We start from the raw sequence: 21,154 nt of genomic DNA on the forward strand, positions 1-21,154 counted from the left end.
CATGAAGGGTCATTTATTCGGCTGGAAAGGATTTAGTTGTGACAAATAAAAAGAGTGTCAGCACAAGGCGACGTGCTGTTTTGTTGCATCCAAAGCGATTAGGCAGTGTAATCCCATCAGGAGGAGGAGGAATGTTTATTTGGAGAGTGGTTGTGGGGTGCTGTCCGTGGTGCTGATTCAGGGCCAAAGCCTGATGGCAAATAGTGCTGGTTAAACCTTTAAGCCAACATTTACATTGCGTGCCATAAGAGGGGAAGTTGCTACTTAAAAAAAATTCCAGGAAAAAATAAAAAAATTTTTTGGGGGTCGTATTTGTTAAAACTATAGTATAGTACATTAGTAAAAATTCATCAAAGATCTGTGGGGAAAAAAACTTCTGCCTTCTCTGGTCCCCTTTTGTGCCTCTAATTTGATGAGCAAGAAACTTTCATGCCCCCCCCCCCAAAAAAAAACAAAAACAAAAAATCAACCAACCAGAGACAGAAGGCGTGACTGTCAAGGTGTCAATCATTTACGATGCACTCGTCACACTCATCACGGGCAGATATTTTCATTTTTGTTTTTAAGTTTGAAAACTATAAAAGCCTTCGCAATATGGCTTTTACCATTGTTTCTAGTTAATAGCACGTTTCCGGAAAAAATATCCCCCTGTTGCTGAACCTAATCCTTTTTTAATGGATAGATCTCATTGTGAAAATGTGGTGATTGGACAAAATCATTACCGTTATCAGTGTCATAGCTATAGTCATAACAAAAATTTCTGCCACAAAGTATGGACCAGACTTGCAGATCTTTGCGTTAATTAGTCAACAAAAAGTAACGTTGCGTTTTTAAAAGGTTGGTGAGACTTGGTCTGTATGTATTATACTGCTACCTAGTGGCCAAGTTGCGAACATCACAAAGCACAGCACAATGCCCATTTAACTAGTTTGACAGGATAAACTTGTTTGGATTGTGGTTGAATGGGTGTATTTAAAACAACTGCATTACTTGGCCTTAAAGTTTTCAATCTAAATCCTAACACATAATGGGAAATACCATATATAGGCTAACAAATAGCATCTGTGTAACAGTGTTATAACCCTTTAAGCAACAGATATTTGAACACCAATCGTGAAGCATCACAGATAGACAGGTAATATAAAAATACTCACGGGCATGTATTATTCATTTTCTGCGATTAATATTAAAGTGGTTGACTGAGGAGCTGAGGCAACCTCCATGTATTTATATTATACTGCCCCCAGATGGCCAAAGCGTGCACACTAGAGGGAGTAGGACAATTTTCATTCAACAGAAGCAAAGAAAGTTGCAAAACCATTTATTTACATTATATTTAAATATATAATCAAAAATAATAAACCAAAATAACAAAAAGGTAATAGATTATCATTTATAATATAATGCAACTTTATTTATATAGCACATTTCACAACAGTGCTTTTCATATACTGCAATATAAATGAGCAGGAAATTAGAACACAAATTAAAACACATAAATTAATGATTTGTCGTTCTCAACCATAACAAAATACACTTTTTTTTAATGATAAATGGTATTTGTCTTGTGCTGTGTTTAGCACAATCCCATTACAGGTACTTGTAGGCACCTGAAAAACAGTATTGAAAAAAATATATTTCTCAATATACTATACCAAGTAAACCAAGAAAATTGCATTTGAATAGTAATCTTATTTGACTCTAATTACTGTCAGAGATGGCAAGTGATGTAAATTTCGTTTTCTTTAACCAGTTCAGCCTTTTTCCGGAGTTCTGAAGAGCTATTTGGTGTTTTGAATATTTAGAGATCAATTTATAACAATAATTTACACAACAGGTTAAATTTTCTGTCCATTTCGTTAGTTCAACAAATGGAAACTTCGGCACTGGGTCTCTGTTTCCGCGGGTCAATAAAACAGATGCACGTTAATCGGTCCTTCCCTTAGATGTGTCCCCCGCCGGCTTGCTGCATTGATGAGGCGCGCGCGTGTGCTTGCGACAAATTTAGTTCGAACAAAATATCTCGCGGACACAATCAACACAAGAAACAGTGTCACGTTGCAAAAGTTGAGTCCTCGGCTGTTCCGTGCTCAGCGTGCCGCATTTGTCGTCAACGCCACGGGGAGACGATACATGTCGAGTGAAGCCAAGAGGTTGTGTGTTGACAGAATAATGGCCGCCAAAAAGATCGGAACTCACAACGGAACCTTTCACTGTGACGAGGTTCTGGCCTGCTTTTTCCTACGGCAGCTACCCGAATACAAGGTGGGCAAACTGTGAATGATATGTTATATTACTACGGGGTAAATGTATTCTAAAGTAGTGGTGGGCGATTTAAGTGTTTGGCCTTGTGTCACTACAACATGCCACATCGTGGCGCTGTTGTAACGAGATATCGAATTATGATACGGTGGAAACGTCAGTGTGTCAATATCGCGAATAGAAATGAGCACTTTTTTTCTTTATGACCTTAAAGAAAAAAAGTGGGGCTTGGCTGATGAGTGGTCGAAACGTTAGGCACATCTGCATAATCTCTAATAGTGATTATCGTACTAAGTACCCCAACGAAACATAATTGATAAGGGTAAAGTTACATTTTGTTGCATATATAAGTAAAAAAGGTGTGCCATTTTTTTCACCCTGGGACTCATAATTTACAATTGTTGCACAGTCTTGACCATTTTATAGACATTAAGAACACTAAAGTGTTTTTTTGTTGAAAAATAGGCTCAGAAAATACATGTAGATTATGTTACATTTTTCAACGCCGTTTTAAATTAGTTTGACATACTTCCACAACGTATTACTAGCTGCTACTGTCTGCTAGCCAAAAGTTGAGCTGCACTGTATTTGTTTACAGACTAGCTAGTGACAAACGCAAGGCTAAAGAGTATTGTCTATGACAAATGCCTGTTATTTTTTTTAACTAAATTCCTATGACCCACGCAAGGTAATGACGTAATATTGTACTGTTTAAAACACAGGTGTCAAACTCAAGGCCCAGGGGTCAGATCTGGCCCGCAACCTCATTTTATGTGGCCCGCGTGTGTGCCTTTTTTATCACTATGCATCCGTATGTGCTTTTTCATCCTCTCCAGTTTTAGTGCTTTGATGCCACCTGGTGGCATCCACCCGCAATCATAAACCCAATTTAGTCAGAGGGCTTCAATGATTCGCAGATCTTTTGCTATGGGGTACATGCCACAGAAGTGGCGGAACCTCCGGCCCAAAAAACTAGGTAGCCCAACTACTTCCGGATCACTGTCGTGCCGTAGCTTGAGAATTGTACAGATGGCGCATCTCAGTTAGCCACGATACTTGTAAATAAAAATGATAAAATTCAAGTACCCGCGAACAATGACCACTTATGCTCACTATTGCTGTGTGCCTTTATGTCATGTTTCAGCGGAGTCCACCTGAATAGTACACTCAGTTTTTGTGGGGGATTTCCTTCGGAAGCGACAATGTCATAACTGACCACGACTATGTTGTGCGTCCTGATCTGGCTGTTGTTGACCTTGCACTCGAGGAAAACGCAACTGTATGGGAGGAAACGTATGCTCACTTACTTTCATAATTGTTTATATAAATACATCTGTACAGCTTAAATCCTTTTATAATTTATAGCCATGATGTTTCAGAAAAAAATCCACCTGTTGCTGAACCCAAACCATAATTCAGAAATATTGCTAACTATATTACTGTATTATCATATTAGTATTATTATGAAAACATGATATGCTAAAGCAAAAACAAGGACAGATTCGGAATCGGCGAAAAAAAAATCCAGAATTGGTGAGCAGTTTTATCTTTGGTAAGGGGGACTTTTGGATACAACAGCTCACTTGTCTAATAGTGCTCATTAGATGTTTGCAAGAGCGCCTCTTAATGAAGTGCATGGTGAGCATTCAAGTTGACCTAATGATTGATTGGCTTGTTAAAAGGTCAAACTGGGTCCCTCCTTCGAGTCCAATTAGGCCTACGCGTTCAGCAGTGAGTGCTAAGCGCGATTCATTTAATTTTCCATTCTGTTACATCCTGTTGGTTTAGGGCACTAAAATGAGACATTTGGAGGAATCGAATTGTCATTTCCCGAAGACTTCCCATCTCACTTGACCGCTAATTGCACCTCCGTTCTGTTCCTTGCACAGGATGCGGAGATCGTGCGGACCAGGGACCCCACGCTACTGGCTGGCTGTGACATTGTCGTCGATGTGGGAGGAGAATTTGATCCACAAAGGCACCGCTACGATCATCATCAGAGGTACGCCGCAGTGATTTACGGCTATGCGGAGGATGAGATAGCAGCTCCGGTTGAGGGTTATTAGTCCATCGAGAGAAGCCACACCAGTGAACTTGATATATAATTTGTAAATTGTTCATGATTCCACATATCGAGGCTGTTGTGAGGGGTAGACTCTCAAAGTGGAACATGGCATTGGTGCCACTTCATAAAACTTTTATTTATTGTATACTTTACATTTTAAAAATATGACACATTGAAGCAGAGGTAGTAGTAGTTTCGTGTGGTTTTCACACCTCCTGTCTCATCCCTGAAAGCCAATTCCATTTTTGAGGTGTGTAGTCGAGAGCAAGTTTTAACGCTTGGTTCGACCACCAGGGTGAGATTCCTCTTAGTCAGGCCCCCAGAGTGCTGGCTGCACTCCAGGGAGCCGCTCAAGCCTCCACACGACGGCAACGTGGGAATCTCGGTCGTGGAAGGAAGCAGAGGTCATTTAGCCTTATGTTAATATGATAAAAATACTAAAACATACGTACAAGCAACCTTGTCATACTAAAGGGGGCATATTATGGAGAAAATTAAATTTTTAACTTTGAATAATCCATGCATATTCCCTTATCAAGTCAATGAAGAGTACAGATTTGGTTACCATGACGACTGGGAGTGGAGGCCTGTACTGGAGTGTATTCTGTTTGTGGGTGCAGAGCCCAAAGTGTGGGAAAATATAAAAGCTAGCGCTCATTTTACTTATGAAGGTAGAGTTTGGCACAAATCTACACTGTGTGTATGTGGCACATGCATGCATCACCAAACACAAATATCTACCAGATGCATTGAAGACTTAGCTGAGCAATCAAATATGTGACACGTAACAGAAGCTTACGGCATCAGCCATCCGTTATCTGATCTGCTCATCCAGGCGTGCTGGAGCCTTATCCCAGCTGTCTTCAAGCAGTAGGCGGGGTACACCCTGAACTGGTTGGCAGCCAATCGTAGGGCACACAAAGACGAACAACCATCCACGCTCACATGCAATCACACCTATAGGGACAATTGGGAGCATCCAATCAACCTACCAATTTTTGCTTCTCACAAAACTCAATGCAGCTCTGCTTACCTTTTTGGCTTTGACTTGACTATTGGGTCATGTCACCCATGGGGGATGTGGGTGTTTCTGCATGACAGGATATAAGAGCAGCAGTGGTCGGACCCCGGTCGTTGCTTGAAGGTGACTCTGGATTCTCACCTGCACTAGTTGATAATATCATAGGCGGAGAAACTCAGTGTTGGGTGGGTTGTTATATAACTTAGCACCACCCGCTCTAACACTTCAAAATGTCTTTCTCTCAGACATTTTCTGAAATGGACAGATAACTAAAGATTTGCTGTTTAGTTTCACACCTGATGATTGAGTAGGCACTCCAGAGCCCCAATTATTATTTTTTTAACTATTAAAGAGTCAATTTTCCATAAATTTTCCCCTTTAGGGGCTCTGGCTCTGTATGTATACGAAACAAATATAAGAACTGCTGCATTCACATAACTCGGACCTTTGTTACGAGCATGAACTCCGTTAGGCCTCTGTGTATTGAACGTCCTCATTGTGCCTCAAGTCATCTTGGAAAAAATAGTTCACACAATGAGGAGTGCACGATCTTTAACTGCAGATGGCATTCACTCACTCAAAGAGACTGGTCACCTCTGTGCCCTGATGTTGACAGTTAACTGCCATAGATCCCCCACACGCACGCATGCACACACACGCGCACACACACACACACACTGTATGATTAAGACATAGCAGGTCTCTTTTCCCAGCAGGCAGCTGTTGATAATTAATGCTCTTCTATTGATCGCCCTCCCTGCTGGGCATTCACGAGGCACACCGGCTGTCACCGCACTGCCAGGGGCCCGCTGGAGAACGTGGGTGTTACTCATATTGCGCAGATGCGCGGCGCAAGATGTGAGTAATGGGTCTAAGCGGGCTGCTCTGTGCGTGAAGTTGGCGATAGAAGGGAGATTCACAAGCAGTATAACAGATGGACATGACAGCAACACTATTAATATCCCTTATGAAAACAAACATTAGAATCATTTGTACTGGATAGCAAACATTAGAAAACAAAATAATTAGTTGTAAAACTCACAAACCCTACAAGAAGAATTAAAAAATATTACGGAAATAGATCAACCTATTAGATTACAAAGTATAAAAAAAATAACATTTTAATTGTCAACTAGACAAATATTGGAGAAAAAATACTAAATAGTAAAGAGAAATACTAGAAAACATTCGACAAAAAAATACTGACATATTAGGCAATACTGCAGTAGACAAATATTAATAAGGTTAAAAAAACAAGCTGAAAACTACATATATATATATATATATATATATATATATATATATATATATATATATATATATATATATATATGAAAAATACACAATTAGGAAAATAATCACGAATATCACAAGAAAAATTCAAATGTAAAAAATACAGATCTATATATAATATATAAATACAGAACATAAATACTTCAAAATATTAGTTGCCAAATATGGGAAATCCCAAAATATTAGCTGTAAAACACAACTAAAAAATACACAAATATTGTGAAAATATCAGATATAAGAAAAATACAAAACTATTCAAAAGTATTAAGAGAAATGCAAAACTATTAGCGGACAAATACAAAATTAGAGCAAAGGAGACACAATTATTGACAAAAATACTTAACCTGAATGGCACATGAAAGCCAGAAGTGTCCTGAATCCAGTGGAAACGCCCAAAGTGGAACCGTTGACTTCCAAATTGTTTCAACAAATTTCAACCACAACAACAAAAAAGTAGAGTCGAACAGCGGAAAGGAACATCTTTATATGCACCTCTACCAAAATTTGTGGAAACTGTCATTAATCAACCAAGCAAATTGTTGATCATGACATAATTCATTTGTAATTGGGTAATAAAACAAAGAAAAGGGCACTGAATGTGACAGGCAAGTCAAGAACCATTAAATCTAATATTTGAATTAAAAGAGGAACTAAGTAACTAGATCAAACTTTGTCATTCCAATCTTTATTAGGAATCCAATCTTCATCTCCACTTTTCACTTCCCTCTTCACTTGTTAATGAGCACGGGGATGCTCCACGTTGGCCAATTAGGATCTTTAATGGCCCTGATTACCCCCCGCCTCCCTCACGTGTCACTCGTTCACTTGACAGTCACTTATCAGCTGCAGCTCGCGCGTGCCTTCCAATTAGGCCTGAATCAAATGACCAGCAGTGCCTCGATGCCGCCGGATAAGAGCCCAGCCTCACTTGCTCCATCTGCGCACGTGGCCGCTTATTTATGTGTGCTCACGCTCACAAACACGCCACGCAACCTGCTAGCTCTCCATCTCTGCTCCATGCGGACTGGAAATGAATCTTAGTGGGCTATTTATGGCATCCCAAGTCCTTACGATTGACATCTGATACACATCCAGTCATGCAGCAGATATTAGGATAAAGAAAAACAAACAAACTTGATACTAACTTTGCAATACTAAATATTTATTTTATTGAAATCACAAATGCTAATGGGGACCTGACAGCTCTTGGGCTATACTGTACATGACCCGTGAGAGCATCTGACCATCTGGCGTGCTTTTCTACAAACATATTAATGCAAGGAGCAGAAATGGATGGGCCTTCTCTCCTCATTTTCCATGGCAAATCCTCCCAAAAAATTGATAAATGGGTGTAGACTCAAATCTGAAATGGTGCAAAATAATGGAAGTTTTTTGTGCAAGGTATGATAGACATGACCGCCAAATTTAGGGTGGAATGTAGGCTATTCTTTCCCAAGCTTGCCAGGGTGAATTTTGAGGAGATATGTTTAAGACCCCTAAAATATTACACATTTCCACCTAGAAAGATGCTTGTGAGTATCTGTCATAGTTCGGGCATTGTTGAGGCCTTCGAAAGTGCAACAAGATTCTCTTGATTTTTCTCACACTGACAAAGCACATTACATGTGGACGAAAGGAAACTAAGCAAAAGTTAAATATATTCACGTGGACATGTCCTTAAGGTTCTTGCCAACTAATGTGGCGGAGGACAAACCAAAGACGCCCATGAGTATTTAAAGAAATAAATGTCCCATCCTATGGCCATCTCAACTTGATGTCAACAACTCTTTCCATTCAGGACCTTTGCAGAGACCTTCCACAGCCTGCGTCCCGACAAGCCTTGGGTGACCAAGCTCAGCTCTGCCGGCCTGGTCTATCTCCACTTTGGCCGTCAGCTGCTGGCCCAGCTGACGCAGCTGAAGGACGACGACAAGCAGCTGGAGATCCTCTATGACAAAGTGAGAGTGACACGATGACCGTATTGACGCTTCCCGGGAATTAGCCTGCATTGTGTTCTCTCCGCTGCGATTTTCTACTGGACCAAATAATCCACTGCCGGCAGCAGCGAGAGGAAAACAAGTCAATGAGCAGTCGAAGGACCTGCATGCGCTCAAACTACATCAATTCAAACCACTCTGATCCTGAGAGTGATATCATCATGATGGCGTATGATATCTACATCAGGGAAGTCAAACTCATTTTTGTCGCTGGCCTCATCGTAGGCGTTTCCCTCGGAGGGCAGTTTTGACTGGGAACCAATCTGATCGCCTCATCATATCACACATACACAACAAATGGACCCACCTAGGCGGCTAATGATGAAGCTATGCCAATTCTTATGATGATGCCAAGATTAAAGATATTTCCATGGAGGCTCTTAAATAAAGCCTATTATTGGAAATTTGTATGTAGTTGGCTGCAGTGCCTTTGTGTTTGGTAATGTGTCCGCTGCATGACCCACTTGTAGGGATCCACTATGAATTTGCCAGTTCAAATTTGGAGGGTTGGTGATGAAGTGCTGCCTCCGTGAGAGAAAATGCAATACATTTTTTGTACAAGTAGTAACTGCTTGCCTCGTTGCGTCCCCCTTTAGCTCTGCTCATTTTAACCAAAGCTATACCCGGCGTTAACCTCAAAGTGGAGTGGCTACTAAGCATGGCACAGAATAGATAGGTTCAGGGGCATAAAAAAAGGGAAAAATGCGGTTTAATTCTTGGTCCATGGGCTATTTTGATTAAATCAGCTTGCATATTCATAAGACACCTGAGAAATGTTTCAAATTTTGAAGAAAAATGTACTTCTCCTCTAAGCCCAAAACGCACAGTACGTAAGAAATGAAAAATGTGTTTATGGCGTTTTTCCTCCATCATAAAGTTGGCAGCAGAGCAGGAGCAGAAATAAAAGCAGCTAGTCGGAAATGTGACAATTGCGCTGTGCCAGGCTCCCAGCCGAGTATACCGCAGTTCTATTTATTGGAATTTGGACCCATCAGCAGGAGGCCCGTGCACACGCCTCTTTGCATGGCACATTAGCTTTGCTCGCCATGAATGTAATCACTATTAACTCGCGTCATCTCCAGCCTGTGTGACTCCTCAAACATATTGTTTTGTGTGTGCTCATCAGCCACGTTGGACTCACAGAAGCTCTTTTTATATGCCCCAAGGCTCCGTTTCACCTTATACGTCCCTCTTCTAATGTCAACTGTTCAGCGGGTTACCTTGGATGTCCCGATAAGAAAGGACGTTTAGTCTGAAATAAATCTCTGTCTTTGGTGCGCTTCTATTGTTTCCTGTCTAACCTTTTCCAAGTAACTGTAAAATAGCAGCGGTCCTCTCTGTTTTAACGAGGGTGCAGCGCGCTTTAGCCCTCAGTTACTAGCAATACATTTGGACCTAATGGGCCCCAATGTCCCGTTTCTGCCTCCTCCCGTCTTGGGGAAAAAAATGCATTAATATGAGACTGCCTATTTCCATATCATTACGCATTCATTAAGCTCTCCTTTCGCATCCTCTGTTAATTTTCTGGCAGCTCTATGAGAGCTTTGTGGAGGAGGTGGACGCCATAGACAATGGCATTTCACAGTGTGACGGCGAGGCACGCTACGCCATCTCCACCACGCTGAGCACACGTGTTGGTCATCTGAATCCGTGCTGGAACAGCAAGAGTCAGGACACCGAGGTGAGCATGTGTGCGCCCACTTTGAAATGGAAATCGGCGAGTCTCGTGACAGAAACGTGACGTGAAACAGCATGAAAGTCAGTTGCACCTCAAACGCGGCGATTATTGGTGCAGCTCAAGGTATTGCATCCCATCCCATTATTCTGACTGTCAGACCCGAAGCACAATCAACAAATGGTTTATTTTTTCCATTTTTTGCTGCAAGTAGCGGTAATAACAACACATGCAGACATCTGTGCATAAAATATCCAGAGCTTTATTCCTTTTTCTATGATGAAGCAAAGTTACAGGGTGTTCTCCGTGTACGACGGAGTTCTGTTCTTACAGGGGTGAGGTAACCCAAATTTGAACGCAATGCACAGTAAAGCTACCCTAATGCATAGTGAAGTCATAATCGCAATAAATGTCAGGACCATGAGTATAAAGCAGCCCAGTGAATAACAGTGACTACGTCGGTAACTACTTTTGCAGCTATCAAATAATTTTTAGAATTATTCATTCTACTGATTAGCCCTACTTAAAATTGATGTGAAGCCCTTATTGAAAGAGTTGTTTGTATGTCCGTTCCCTCATTAGTACAGTAGCAGAATGCCTGCAGCGGATATGGCGCATGTTATTGTGCCGACTCGTATAAGACACCTTTAATCTACCTATGTAGAACCGCCGTCTGTCAACGCGTTATTCCATCATCGTGGCTGCGTCAGCTTACCAGCTTGGCCCATTTTTCGTTCTCAAGTGATTCTATGCAATTGCTTCCAATTGCAATGCTATTTACACATTTCCCGCAGAGATGCAGAGAGCACAAAGGCACTCAGATTTAATTGAAAAATTGCTTGCCAAAAATCCTCAACAGACAAGACTTTTTAGGACGCAAAGATATTCACATCTATTCCTTCTATGTGTGTGATGCTCACAATCATCACAGTCTACATTGGATTTGTTTGTTTTCTAAGCTGTTTTGGTTATGTTGACTCAATATAGGTCAAGTTTGCCCAATGATATTCATTTTTGGAATTGTCATCTCTTTCTTAGGTTGGCCTGACATGTTTAAGATACATTAAAACGCTACACTAGACAAATTAAAATGTTTTTTTAATTTTATATATAACTTTACTGAATACACACACACACTCACACACATCATTCTGTATTGGAAAAAATGAAATATGAATACAACTAGTTACCTTTTACTTTGGCACCAAACAGTTAGACGATAAAACATAAAAAATATATATACCCAACTTGCTCTTTTTACTGCACCAACTACGTACGTCTTTCCATCCGCAGGAGGGGTTCAAAAAGGCTTTGGCATTAGTTGGGGACGAGTTTCTGGACCGTTTGGATTTCTACAAGTCCTCCTGGTTGCCAGCCCGCCAGGTTGTGGAAGAAGCCGTTAATGGGCGGTACAAGGTACATGTGAAATGATACGGCTGCAGTAACATATCTGCAATGTGTGCTGAGTGTTGTGACGTTTGAAAAAGTTCCGACAGACTATGATTAGCCCCTCTTGTTTCCAGGTCGATCCCAGTGGGCAGGTGATGGAGTTCTCCCAGGGTGGCTGTCCCTGGAAGGAGCATCTGTTCGCCCTGGAGAAGGAGCTCCAGGTAGACACGCCCATTAAGTATGTGCTGTACCGTGACCAGAATGGGCAGTGGAGGGTCCAGTGTGTCCCCGCGGGCCTCAACACCTTCCAGAGCAGGTGATAACAGTTGGCGATATGATTTCTTTTAAATAATGTCTGCATGACAAGGTCCAGCTGCGTATTATCAAAGGAGCCCGAGTGGATATCGTGCAATGGCAGGCTTGGGCTCCATCACTCCCCGATGTGTTTAGTTTAGCTCCACAGTCTCCCCGTTGTTTAGTTGAGTCACTGCTCATTGGAGCGTTTGACAACAACTCATGGAAGTACAGAAATCCTTGTTTGATGAAGGAGAAGGATCGTTTAGTTGAAGCAGAGGTCATTGCTCTGTAGAGAGACAGAGTTAAAAGGATGTAAACACATCCTACGTCTCAACAGAGCCACCTGAGCCCAGACATCATGTGTGGCTTCCTTACTTCTGGGAAACACTACGTAGCCACTTGCCTACTTGACTGATGCTTTCATTTACAGACAATTATCCGCATGAACTCCACTCCTTTTGTAAAGGTGGGTTTTAATGAATGTGTGCTCCACAAGTGTAATCTTGCTAGCAACATCCTCTACCGAACCAGTTCCTTTAATTAGCCCGTCACCATAGGCGACTCGCCTCCGCCCAGGGGAATGCAGTGGAACAAGGTCAGGCCAAATTTGCATCACTGTACCTGTGAGAGTCCGCTCCGTTAATGACGACATTGAAAATACATGCGATGCGATTGTCCTCATGTTCAGTCAACGTTTGTATAGATGGGGAAGGTGGAAAAAACACACAGGGGTCAAAAGCAGGTGCGCAATATTATCGTAACTATTATTTAGTGTAAAACACGAGCAGCGTAGAGCAACTTGGATGGAACATGCAGTTGGGATGCAAAATGTTTTTCTGTGAGGGAGATACATGTCTTCTAAATGTTTGTTGAGCTTGCTTGTGTTAAGTTCAGACATTTAAATGATTAATTTCACTTGTGGCAAAATGTATCGTTATCATCAACCTTGACCACTAATATCAAAATAACAGCATATGTTATGCAGCACAATGGATTTTGTTATATACTGTAATACTAAAAATCACATCATGATAAGATCGGTAGGTCTGTCACATTGGAATATTTTAGAATTGAATAGAATAGAATAAACAATGTATTGATTGTTCCGTCAAATAATCTGAGAATTTGATACAATTTTAATTTGCATTAAATGACAAAACCATTTTCCTCAGATTATGGTTATTAGCCACTGTTGCCGGTTTCTGTCGTTGTCTGTCAGATGTTGGCAAATGTCTTATTTGGATTAAGCACAGAAGATAAACTGTCAGAGGATTACTGCTGGATGATCAGTTGTCAATTAATTCATTAATATGGACACCACTAAATTGATCGGAACCTGCTGCTCATTAGCTTCTGTCGCCTAGGCACAAACCTGCAGTCCGCCACCTTGTCGACCACACTTCATTTTAATTCTTTTTTCTGTCTTGCTGATTAATGGCAGTGATGATGGGATGAAGTGTGAACGTGTTAGATGATTAGCACCTATCCAGAATGGCTCCTGTTCCCCAGAGGGGAAATGTTTACCTGCCGAGCCTGTCCACAAAGCTGCTCGATTAACGTCATCAGCAGACCCACAGGAACACTGTAGTCGCTGTCATTGACTCGCTGCGCCGATTTCCAGGATGCCACACACACATTCTGTATTTTGTGTGAGCTGCAAAAAACTCACTTTTGTTTTCCCAGTTTACAGTCAGCCAGTCTTTTTTTTTTTTTCAGTGCGCTGTGGTCACTGTGCTTTCATTTGTGGCGGCACGTGGTGGTGGCGGTCGATTCCAGCTTGTCCCAATTATACAGTGCCATCGAATGGCCATGCATTTGGCATGCATTTACTTCAACATAAGTGCCTGTCAGATGGGCGCACAGTGGAGCGCTTCAAAGCCGGCCGCCTTCATTCGCCTTTTTTTTTTTCCTGCTGGCCTGAATGTGTCTCTTTAAAAATGGCGGAAACGGCTTTTGTCTTTTTGTCAATTACTCTTTGCAAACAAATGCAGCTAGTGCCTAAGGGACCAAGTTGCAGGAACAAATAATGTTATCTACTCTTAATGACTTGGCTTCTTAATTTCGATTAAGAAAAATAGATAAAATAATAAAAAAATATCAGTCATTAAAAACAGTGTTTTCATATACACCCCCCCCACACACACATATATATATATATCTATATATATATATCTATATCTATATATATATATCTACATCTATATCTATATATCTATATATAGATATATTAGTTTTGTTATAATACCGTAATGCTACTCTAGCCTACTTGTTCTTCATGAGAAGGTTTTTTTTTTTTTTTGGGCTTGACAGCTATGTGACACTAGCCCTTTGAAGATGCCGCTTGGCAATTTGGCACATCAGAGGCGTACTGATAGACGTTGCATTCATTGGCCATTCAGTCCAAAGTTGGTGAAATGTTTCAGGGATAGAAAACTGCTGATGAAGAAGAACCTCACTCTGTTCATTTTCTATCATTCGCTGTTATATAGATCATGCATACCCTGGCATCGGAACGATGTACTGTAAAAACATGATATTGTCAAAAGATAAAAAAAAGATTTCTTCATATTTTACAGGTAATGCAAGAAGTCAGGCATTGACTGTATGTGGCAGGGTGCAAGTGATTGAATGAACACATCTCTCCATTACAAGACATCTGACGCGTATATTAATTCGGTCTATCTTCACTCTCCCCCATCACGCTGTGTTGTCACTCCACTTATTCATCACTCGACAGTGAACGAGCATTCTCATGTGAATAATGTAACGTGTTGGGCAATAGCAAGTGTTTATTAAATTGCATCCCAACTTACTGGCCTCAATCCCAGTTGCCCCGCCTCGAGCTCAGCTCAAATCATCCACCATGCAATTGCTTTTCTGTCGTATTATTATTGTGACCTCTATTTTCCCGCCTCCCAGTATGCACACATACACACCCACTCCTTTCAGTGGATAATTTAATTTCTACCCATGACATGAAGATTTATCCCTCGTTCTCAAACCTGAATGCAGTTTGTTTCTATCTGTCTTGTAACCAAAGGGCATGCATAATAGATGCATGAAGGTGTCGCTAATCTTTCGGGAGAGACTGACTGTATTTAATTCCGTGAGCCACTTCCAAATAATTTTTTGATGGTGTCTTTGAAGGTGTATGTTCAGTATGAATTGAGGAAAGTGTTGAAGCGCTTAAGACAAATAGTTTGGTTCTTGACGAACGTGCGATTTCCATCTCAGTTCTCACCTAGATCACCAAAATGCCCCCCAGCAATTTCAGGCTTGTTCATCGTACTTTCTTCCTCACCTCCGGCCTGCTAATCAGTGTTTGATGCAGTTTTTTGCCATTGCGCTCTGCTTGCACCAGGACCAACCGGCGCATTAAGCCACCAGATGAAGCAGGATCGCTCGGCCATAGCGGAACTTGCACTGTTTCATTTGTGCAAGGGCAGTCTTTTTTTTTTTTTCTTTTTTGAATCCACTTCTTGTATTGCGTTTCATTTAATGGTGTGCTGGTGTTGCGTCCATGCATGCAGCGAGTGTCTCCTGCTGCTTCACACACTATTGGAATATAACCAGGTTATGCAGTCCGTTCTTGGCCTCTCTGTCCTCCTCTATGTTTTTAACCTCCACTCTGATGATTCTTCCTCGGCATGGACAAGTACTACATCTTCAGCGCCACTCAAGACAATCGCATCAGAACAGATTCATGATAAATTGAGGTGCCGGGCAAAGTATAATGGTCACATGTGAGTCACCTGACTCTCTGCTATTATCGTCTTATTACGATACAGGAATAGAAAGTGGTGTTTGCTCTTACTATTTTCACCTCGGTCTAAAGCCTACATCCACCCCCCCACCCAAGTCTCTTAGGTATGGTATGCATGCCTCTGCTCTCTCTATCAGCTTTTTCCACAGTCGATCTTTTGCCATTTTCCAGCTAATTCCTTCCCTTCACCCTCCCTCCACCACCCCCCATTCCCCCCGTCTTCCTATCTCGTCGCCTCACCTTTCGCACGTAACCTCATCCATGTTCCTTTCCAGTCCACTCCACAAATCTCATTAGGTGGCGGCGTCCGTTCAAGTCAACTCTGAAGCTCTCAAAAGCTTTAATATAATGCACACAGGAGCGTCAATGATTGGGAAAGAACAGTGAATTAGAAGAATGTTAAAAAGAAGAAAACATAAATCCAGATGGCTTTCTCTTTTGAGCGTCCCGCATCCTCCCAATAGACATGTGCTGAGTGTGTTATCTGGGTGTTGTTATCACCTGTGTCAGTGCCACTGCACCTGTGGTGGAGGGAGGGGGAGAGGTTTATTTTTATCACAAATGTGTGCGAGGATAGGGAGCAGAACAGTAGAAGCGGTCCTTCCTCGGAAATGTAATGTGGGGGACAGGCGAAACCGAAAGAAAATACAGGCTGTACAACACAATCTCCTCTTCCAGTTTATTGCCCAAGGAATCGGCTCGTCATCCTAGAGCGGAGGAAGGAATAATTGTTTGGCTGTTTTTGCTGCCAGGTGGTCCCGGCCGTTGTTTCGGTTATTACCACTTTGGTCCATGAAGTTACAGTTTGTTTGCATTGGCACAAATGGGTTGTTGGGATATTTATTTGGCTTTGTTTTTTTTTTTTTTTTCTTTTCAAAAGAATGTTGTCGTGAAAGTGTGGTGAGGATTCACATGTGTGCCATTGTGTCACGTTTGTTCACTAAAACATCCCAATTTCCTTTTCAAATGGGGTGATAATGAAAGCTAATCAATCAAATTGTATCGTAATGGAACAATCCATCCATATTATGTTTGTTTGCGCTGGAACCTTTCCCAGGTGTGGACTGGTCGCCAGCAAATTGCAGAGCGCATTGAAACGATTGTAACATTCACTCACATGGACAATTTTGAGGTGGATAAATGAGAGCTGACTAATTTTGAAAAATAATCTGAGCCCCCCCCTCTCAATATTGCAATTGCAATTCAATGAATGATTATTTTTAAAAACCAGCAATGAATTCATCTGTATTTTAATAAGCAATGTTTGACATAATACAAAAATGTTTTGGTCTTATAGTTTAGGCTAACGTTAAAATAAAGGCAAATGAACCATGCATTTTGTTTACTTATCTCCTTGAATTAGGTTTTGGTCCTGTCATTCGCCAAAATGTAATAGACGCCAGGACGAGGGGGATCGAATAGTGGACGTCACACTACGAACGTTAATCGGTGCGACTGGCATGGAAATAGACCGACAGTTTGTGAAAAATCAACTAATTCCCCCCCAAATTTCCAATGGCCCCTCACACCTGTGTGCATCTATACTGGATGTTACAAACCATGAGTTAATGTTTACTCCAGTAAAGTCATTCTCGAGTGTCTTTTTTTTTTTTTTTCGATTCTAAAGCACTGAAGCGCCACAGCTTTGTGGTGTCTGTCCTGATGGCACTGGATAGTAAATGGGCTGTCGCTTGTATCGCGCTTTTTCTGCCTTTGGTGCAAGTCTCTGCGCTGCGCTGCACATTTGCTAATTGTGGACTTTATATTTAGAGCGATCATCCGGAGAATCCCGGCTTCCTGACCTGTCATAACAGCCGCTGCAGACCTTCCCACTCCTTCCCTTATTACCAAGCCTGGTGACCTTTCCCGCGCATGCCGCTATACAATGGAACTATCGACCGCTTGATTCATTTAACAGGGATTATGGCTGCGCCTCACTCGCCTCCCCAGACTGTCTTTATGGGGATGAGCATGTATCGACATGGATTCGTGGCACAAGGGCTGCAACGTGATTGTGTGGCACTTATGTTTTTGCCATGGAGACAGAATTCATACCAGGTGGACCGTAATGGCCAATTGTTGGGTATTGATTTTGTCAGAGGGTGTTAATGTTCTCTCATGATGTTTTGGAACTCACCGCGGCATCAGTCATAACGGGCTGTATCGTGAATCCTGTCTTTACAAAGATGGCAATGCTGAGAAGGGAGCATCCAACAACACTGCAGCTCTGCTTCACCTCCGTCTTCAAAGTTTGAGGGGCTTACTTTCGTGGCACATTTGCTAACCTAGGCAGATGACAAATCTATACGGGGCTTCATGGCACAGACCCGACCTTTTGTATACAAGCAATTGAAATCACATTTCCATTATTTCCTTTGCGTGAAGGATGTATAAATAATGCTAATTAATTTGATTAAAAACTATTCTACACAAATAGTAATATAATATAGATACATAAATTATATAATTTAGTTTAAAATTGTTTATAAAATAAAATGTGTCCCATGACCACAAAGTCCCCCAAAACAAACACATTCCCCAATCCTGATATAGACTGTAAAATGTGTGTGTTTTTTTTTTTAATACTCGCTTCAAAGTAAAGAACTTGTTAATATTGCGTTTCATGTAAGCCAGGGTCGAGTCGTTCACGACCGCAAGTGCCTGTCACGGCCATTTATGGCTGCTATTTATTTTTCCTACGCATTTCTCACAATCACATCACATCACATCTTCAGAAATACTGAGGTGGGCACTTCTGAGGTGGCACGGTGCTACGGCAGGTTTTTATTATGACTTTTTTTTTTTTAATGTCAAAGCCTGAGAGATTGGAGATACGTTGCACTTCACAAAAACCATTCTACATTTTTCTAAATGTTCCTCCTCCGATGCACCCCATGAAGAGAACACTCTAGTAGTGAGGTCAACCCCTCTCTGAGTCTGTCTTTCCCTGATTGACGGCGGACCCGAGCGCTCTTGTATGATTTTCCACATAATTGGAGGAGAAGAATAAGGGCTGATTGCTTCTGGTGGCCTATTTGCAGCGTCTGATTGAGGCCACGCTACGCTTCGCGCCCTTTAGCTACAGATGAAGAGACTCATAGACACAACACTTTGTACAGTGTGACAACAGGAGACGAAGCAGCTGCTGCTGCACGCCAACTGACCCCGCCTTTTTTTTTTCAGACTGCCCCTGCTCGAGGAGTGGCGCGGTATCCGCGACGATGAGCTGTCCAAGCTCAGCGGCATCGAGGGATGCGTCTTCGTCCACGCTGCCGGGTTTATCGGCGGGAACAAGACTCGGGAAGGGGCCTTGGAGATGGCCCGCAGGACCTTACAGGCTGCAGCCAACTCGCCTGCCAATGGCGACTGCTGACCAGTCAGAAGGTTCTTTTTTGTGTTCAGGATGTTACTTTCACAAATGTTCATCTTGTTAATCTAGATATGGCGTGCAACAGACCACAATAATAGGTACACCTACGCAATCAAATATGCTTCCTATGTGATAATACCCAGTTTTGTTTGACACCGTCTGAAGTTTTTCTAGTTTTTAAAGATAATGGATTGATGGAGGCATCTTATTTGTCTTGCCCAAAAAAGGGAGGCGGGGTAATGTAATACATGTCTCCACGCCAAACACAACAAGACTAATGAAACTAGCATAGCACTTTGTGGGTTGTAGACCTCCACTAATGCCCAAAAGTGTTCATTTGAATCGGAACGAAATTGCACCTGCTTGTATACACGCATCATGCTGATCTCTGAATTAGCTTCATATATTTTCAGAAAAAAATTATAAAAACAAATTGGGTCGAAATTATAGTATTCCCAAAATTTATTATAAATCCACATCTGCATCCATTATTCAAATTCATTTTTTTATTATTTTAATCCAAGAAAATAAAGCAGGCAGAAACCAACAAGCATTTTCCATAAAAAACGGGCTGACCCCAAACAATAATTTTAATCCATTTACCAGCACTCCTCAATGTTTTTCAATCGAGTGAATAAGAACAATAAAAAAAAAAAAACCACCTTGGAGGAGGTAAAACCGCTATAATCATTTCTAAAGGCAGATTTATTTTTTGGATTCAGTTCTTGTACTGGTTCCTATTTGACTGTGTAGCTGAACCTAATGAACTCTCATGCCATTCATTTCTAATAAAATTGACTTACAAATACTTTGTAGTGTGTTCCCTTCGTTCAGCTGTGAAGCTGTTTTCAAATCTGATCATATCTGCCAACGTGGGCCATCAAAGCCACCTTCGATAGTCACAAATTCTCCTTTCAAAGAAGTCCAATTCATGCCGCCCATCACACAGAGCAATCGGCGGCTCCTTTCTGGTTGAACACTACAAAGAGGCGCACGCTGGCTATTTCTGCCAGGCTGCGCCATCAAAGTGTCTGTAACGCGAGTCTTGATTAATTCAGAGAAATTAAATTTTCAAAAGCTGCAAAGAAGTCATCCTCACGGCGGCCCAGTGAGCTACAGGCACAATTTTTGTCGGGTTTTCGCACCAATTCCTTGCCTCGTAAGTCAACCTGTGCCTCCCATCGTATTGCGTTAGCCCAGGGGTGCCCAAACTAAGGCCTGGGGGGCTTTTGAAGCCCGCAATCAGTCGTTTACAGCTAGAGGTGTCTACTAAAAATAGCATTCAGTACTGCTTGCGATGCAATTACTTGCCTTCAAAGGATTGTACCCCACCTACAAAAAAATCCTTTCTTGCCTTATCACCTTTAACACAAAGCTGTAATGTAGCAGTTGAATATATTTAGACATAATAGCAAACTGTATATTTACCGACACTGTTGTGGGTGTTTAATCAGTGAAAGGTCAATAATTTGTAGTGGTCCTTGCTACCTTCATATTTTCACCATGTGAACACCCATTATGTGCCACTTGTCATTCCATCTGTCAGGGAAAAAAAAAAAAATTAATTACTTGTTGCTTTCATTCATTGTTATTCACTGGTGCTGCCTGTTTCTTTGTCTGGTCATTTTTCATCTCCCGTATTTTTTTTTTGGGGTGTTATTACATGGATCCATCATGCTGTCGTATAGTAATTCACAGCAATTACTGAGACGTTGTTTCTTGGGGAGTAATGAACGATAATCACTGACTAGGAGGAAGCAGCGGACTTATGGTCTGATTCACTGCAGACTCCTATAAAAGGAATATTTTAATTAATAAAATATGCACTAATAAGCTTCCCGCCATCACCATTTTTTCACATATGTTTTATTTATACATTGTGGCTGTCCAATGAAAAGGAATGAATTTCATATATCTCCAAATTTGCACATAAAGGAATTTTCTTTTTGCAGCCACATTGGAGTCATGAACACAAACCAACCACAACAACAACAAAAGAATGTTGGTAATTTTCAATGCGCC

The 21,154-nt window shown here is 41.5% G+C and overlaps 1 protein-coding gene across 1 annotated transcript; it reads left to right on the top strand.

The window, feature by feature from the left end:
* Positions 1-1,919: 1,919 nt before the first annotated feature.
* myg1 (myg1 exonuclease) lies at positions 1,920-19,940 on the top strand. The gene is made up of 7 exons (XM_088310036.1): positions 1,920-2,265; positions 4,152-4,264; positions 8,440-8,599; positions 10,170-10,319; positions 11,607-11,729; positions 11,837-12,018; positions 18,946-19,940. Exons 1-7 carry the CDS (start codon positions 1,975-1,977, stop codon positions 19,133-19,135), a joined length of 1,209 nt encoding a protein of 402 aa, XP_088166162.1. The 5' UTR covers positions 1,920-1,974; the 3' UTR covers positions 19,136-19,940.
* Positions 19,941-21,154: the final 1,214 nt, after the last annotated feature.

Source organism: Idiotropiscis lumnitzeri, chromosome 11, assembly GCF_059441095.1.
Source record: "Idiotropiscis lumnitzeri isolate Australia: NSW breed Sydney's pygmy pipehorse chromosome 11, RoL_Ilum_1.0, whole genome shotgun sequence".
Taxonomy (NCBI): Eukaryota; Metazoa; Chordata; class Actinopteri; order Syngnathiformes; family Syngnathidae; genus Idiotropiscis; species Idiotropiscis lumnitzeri.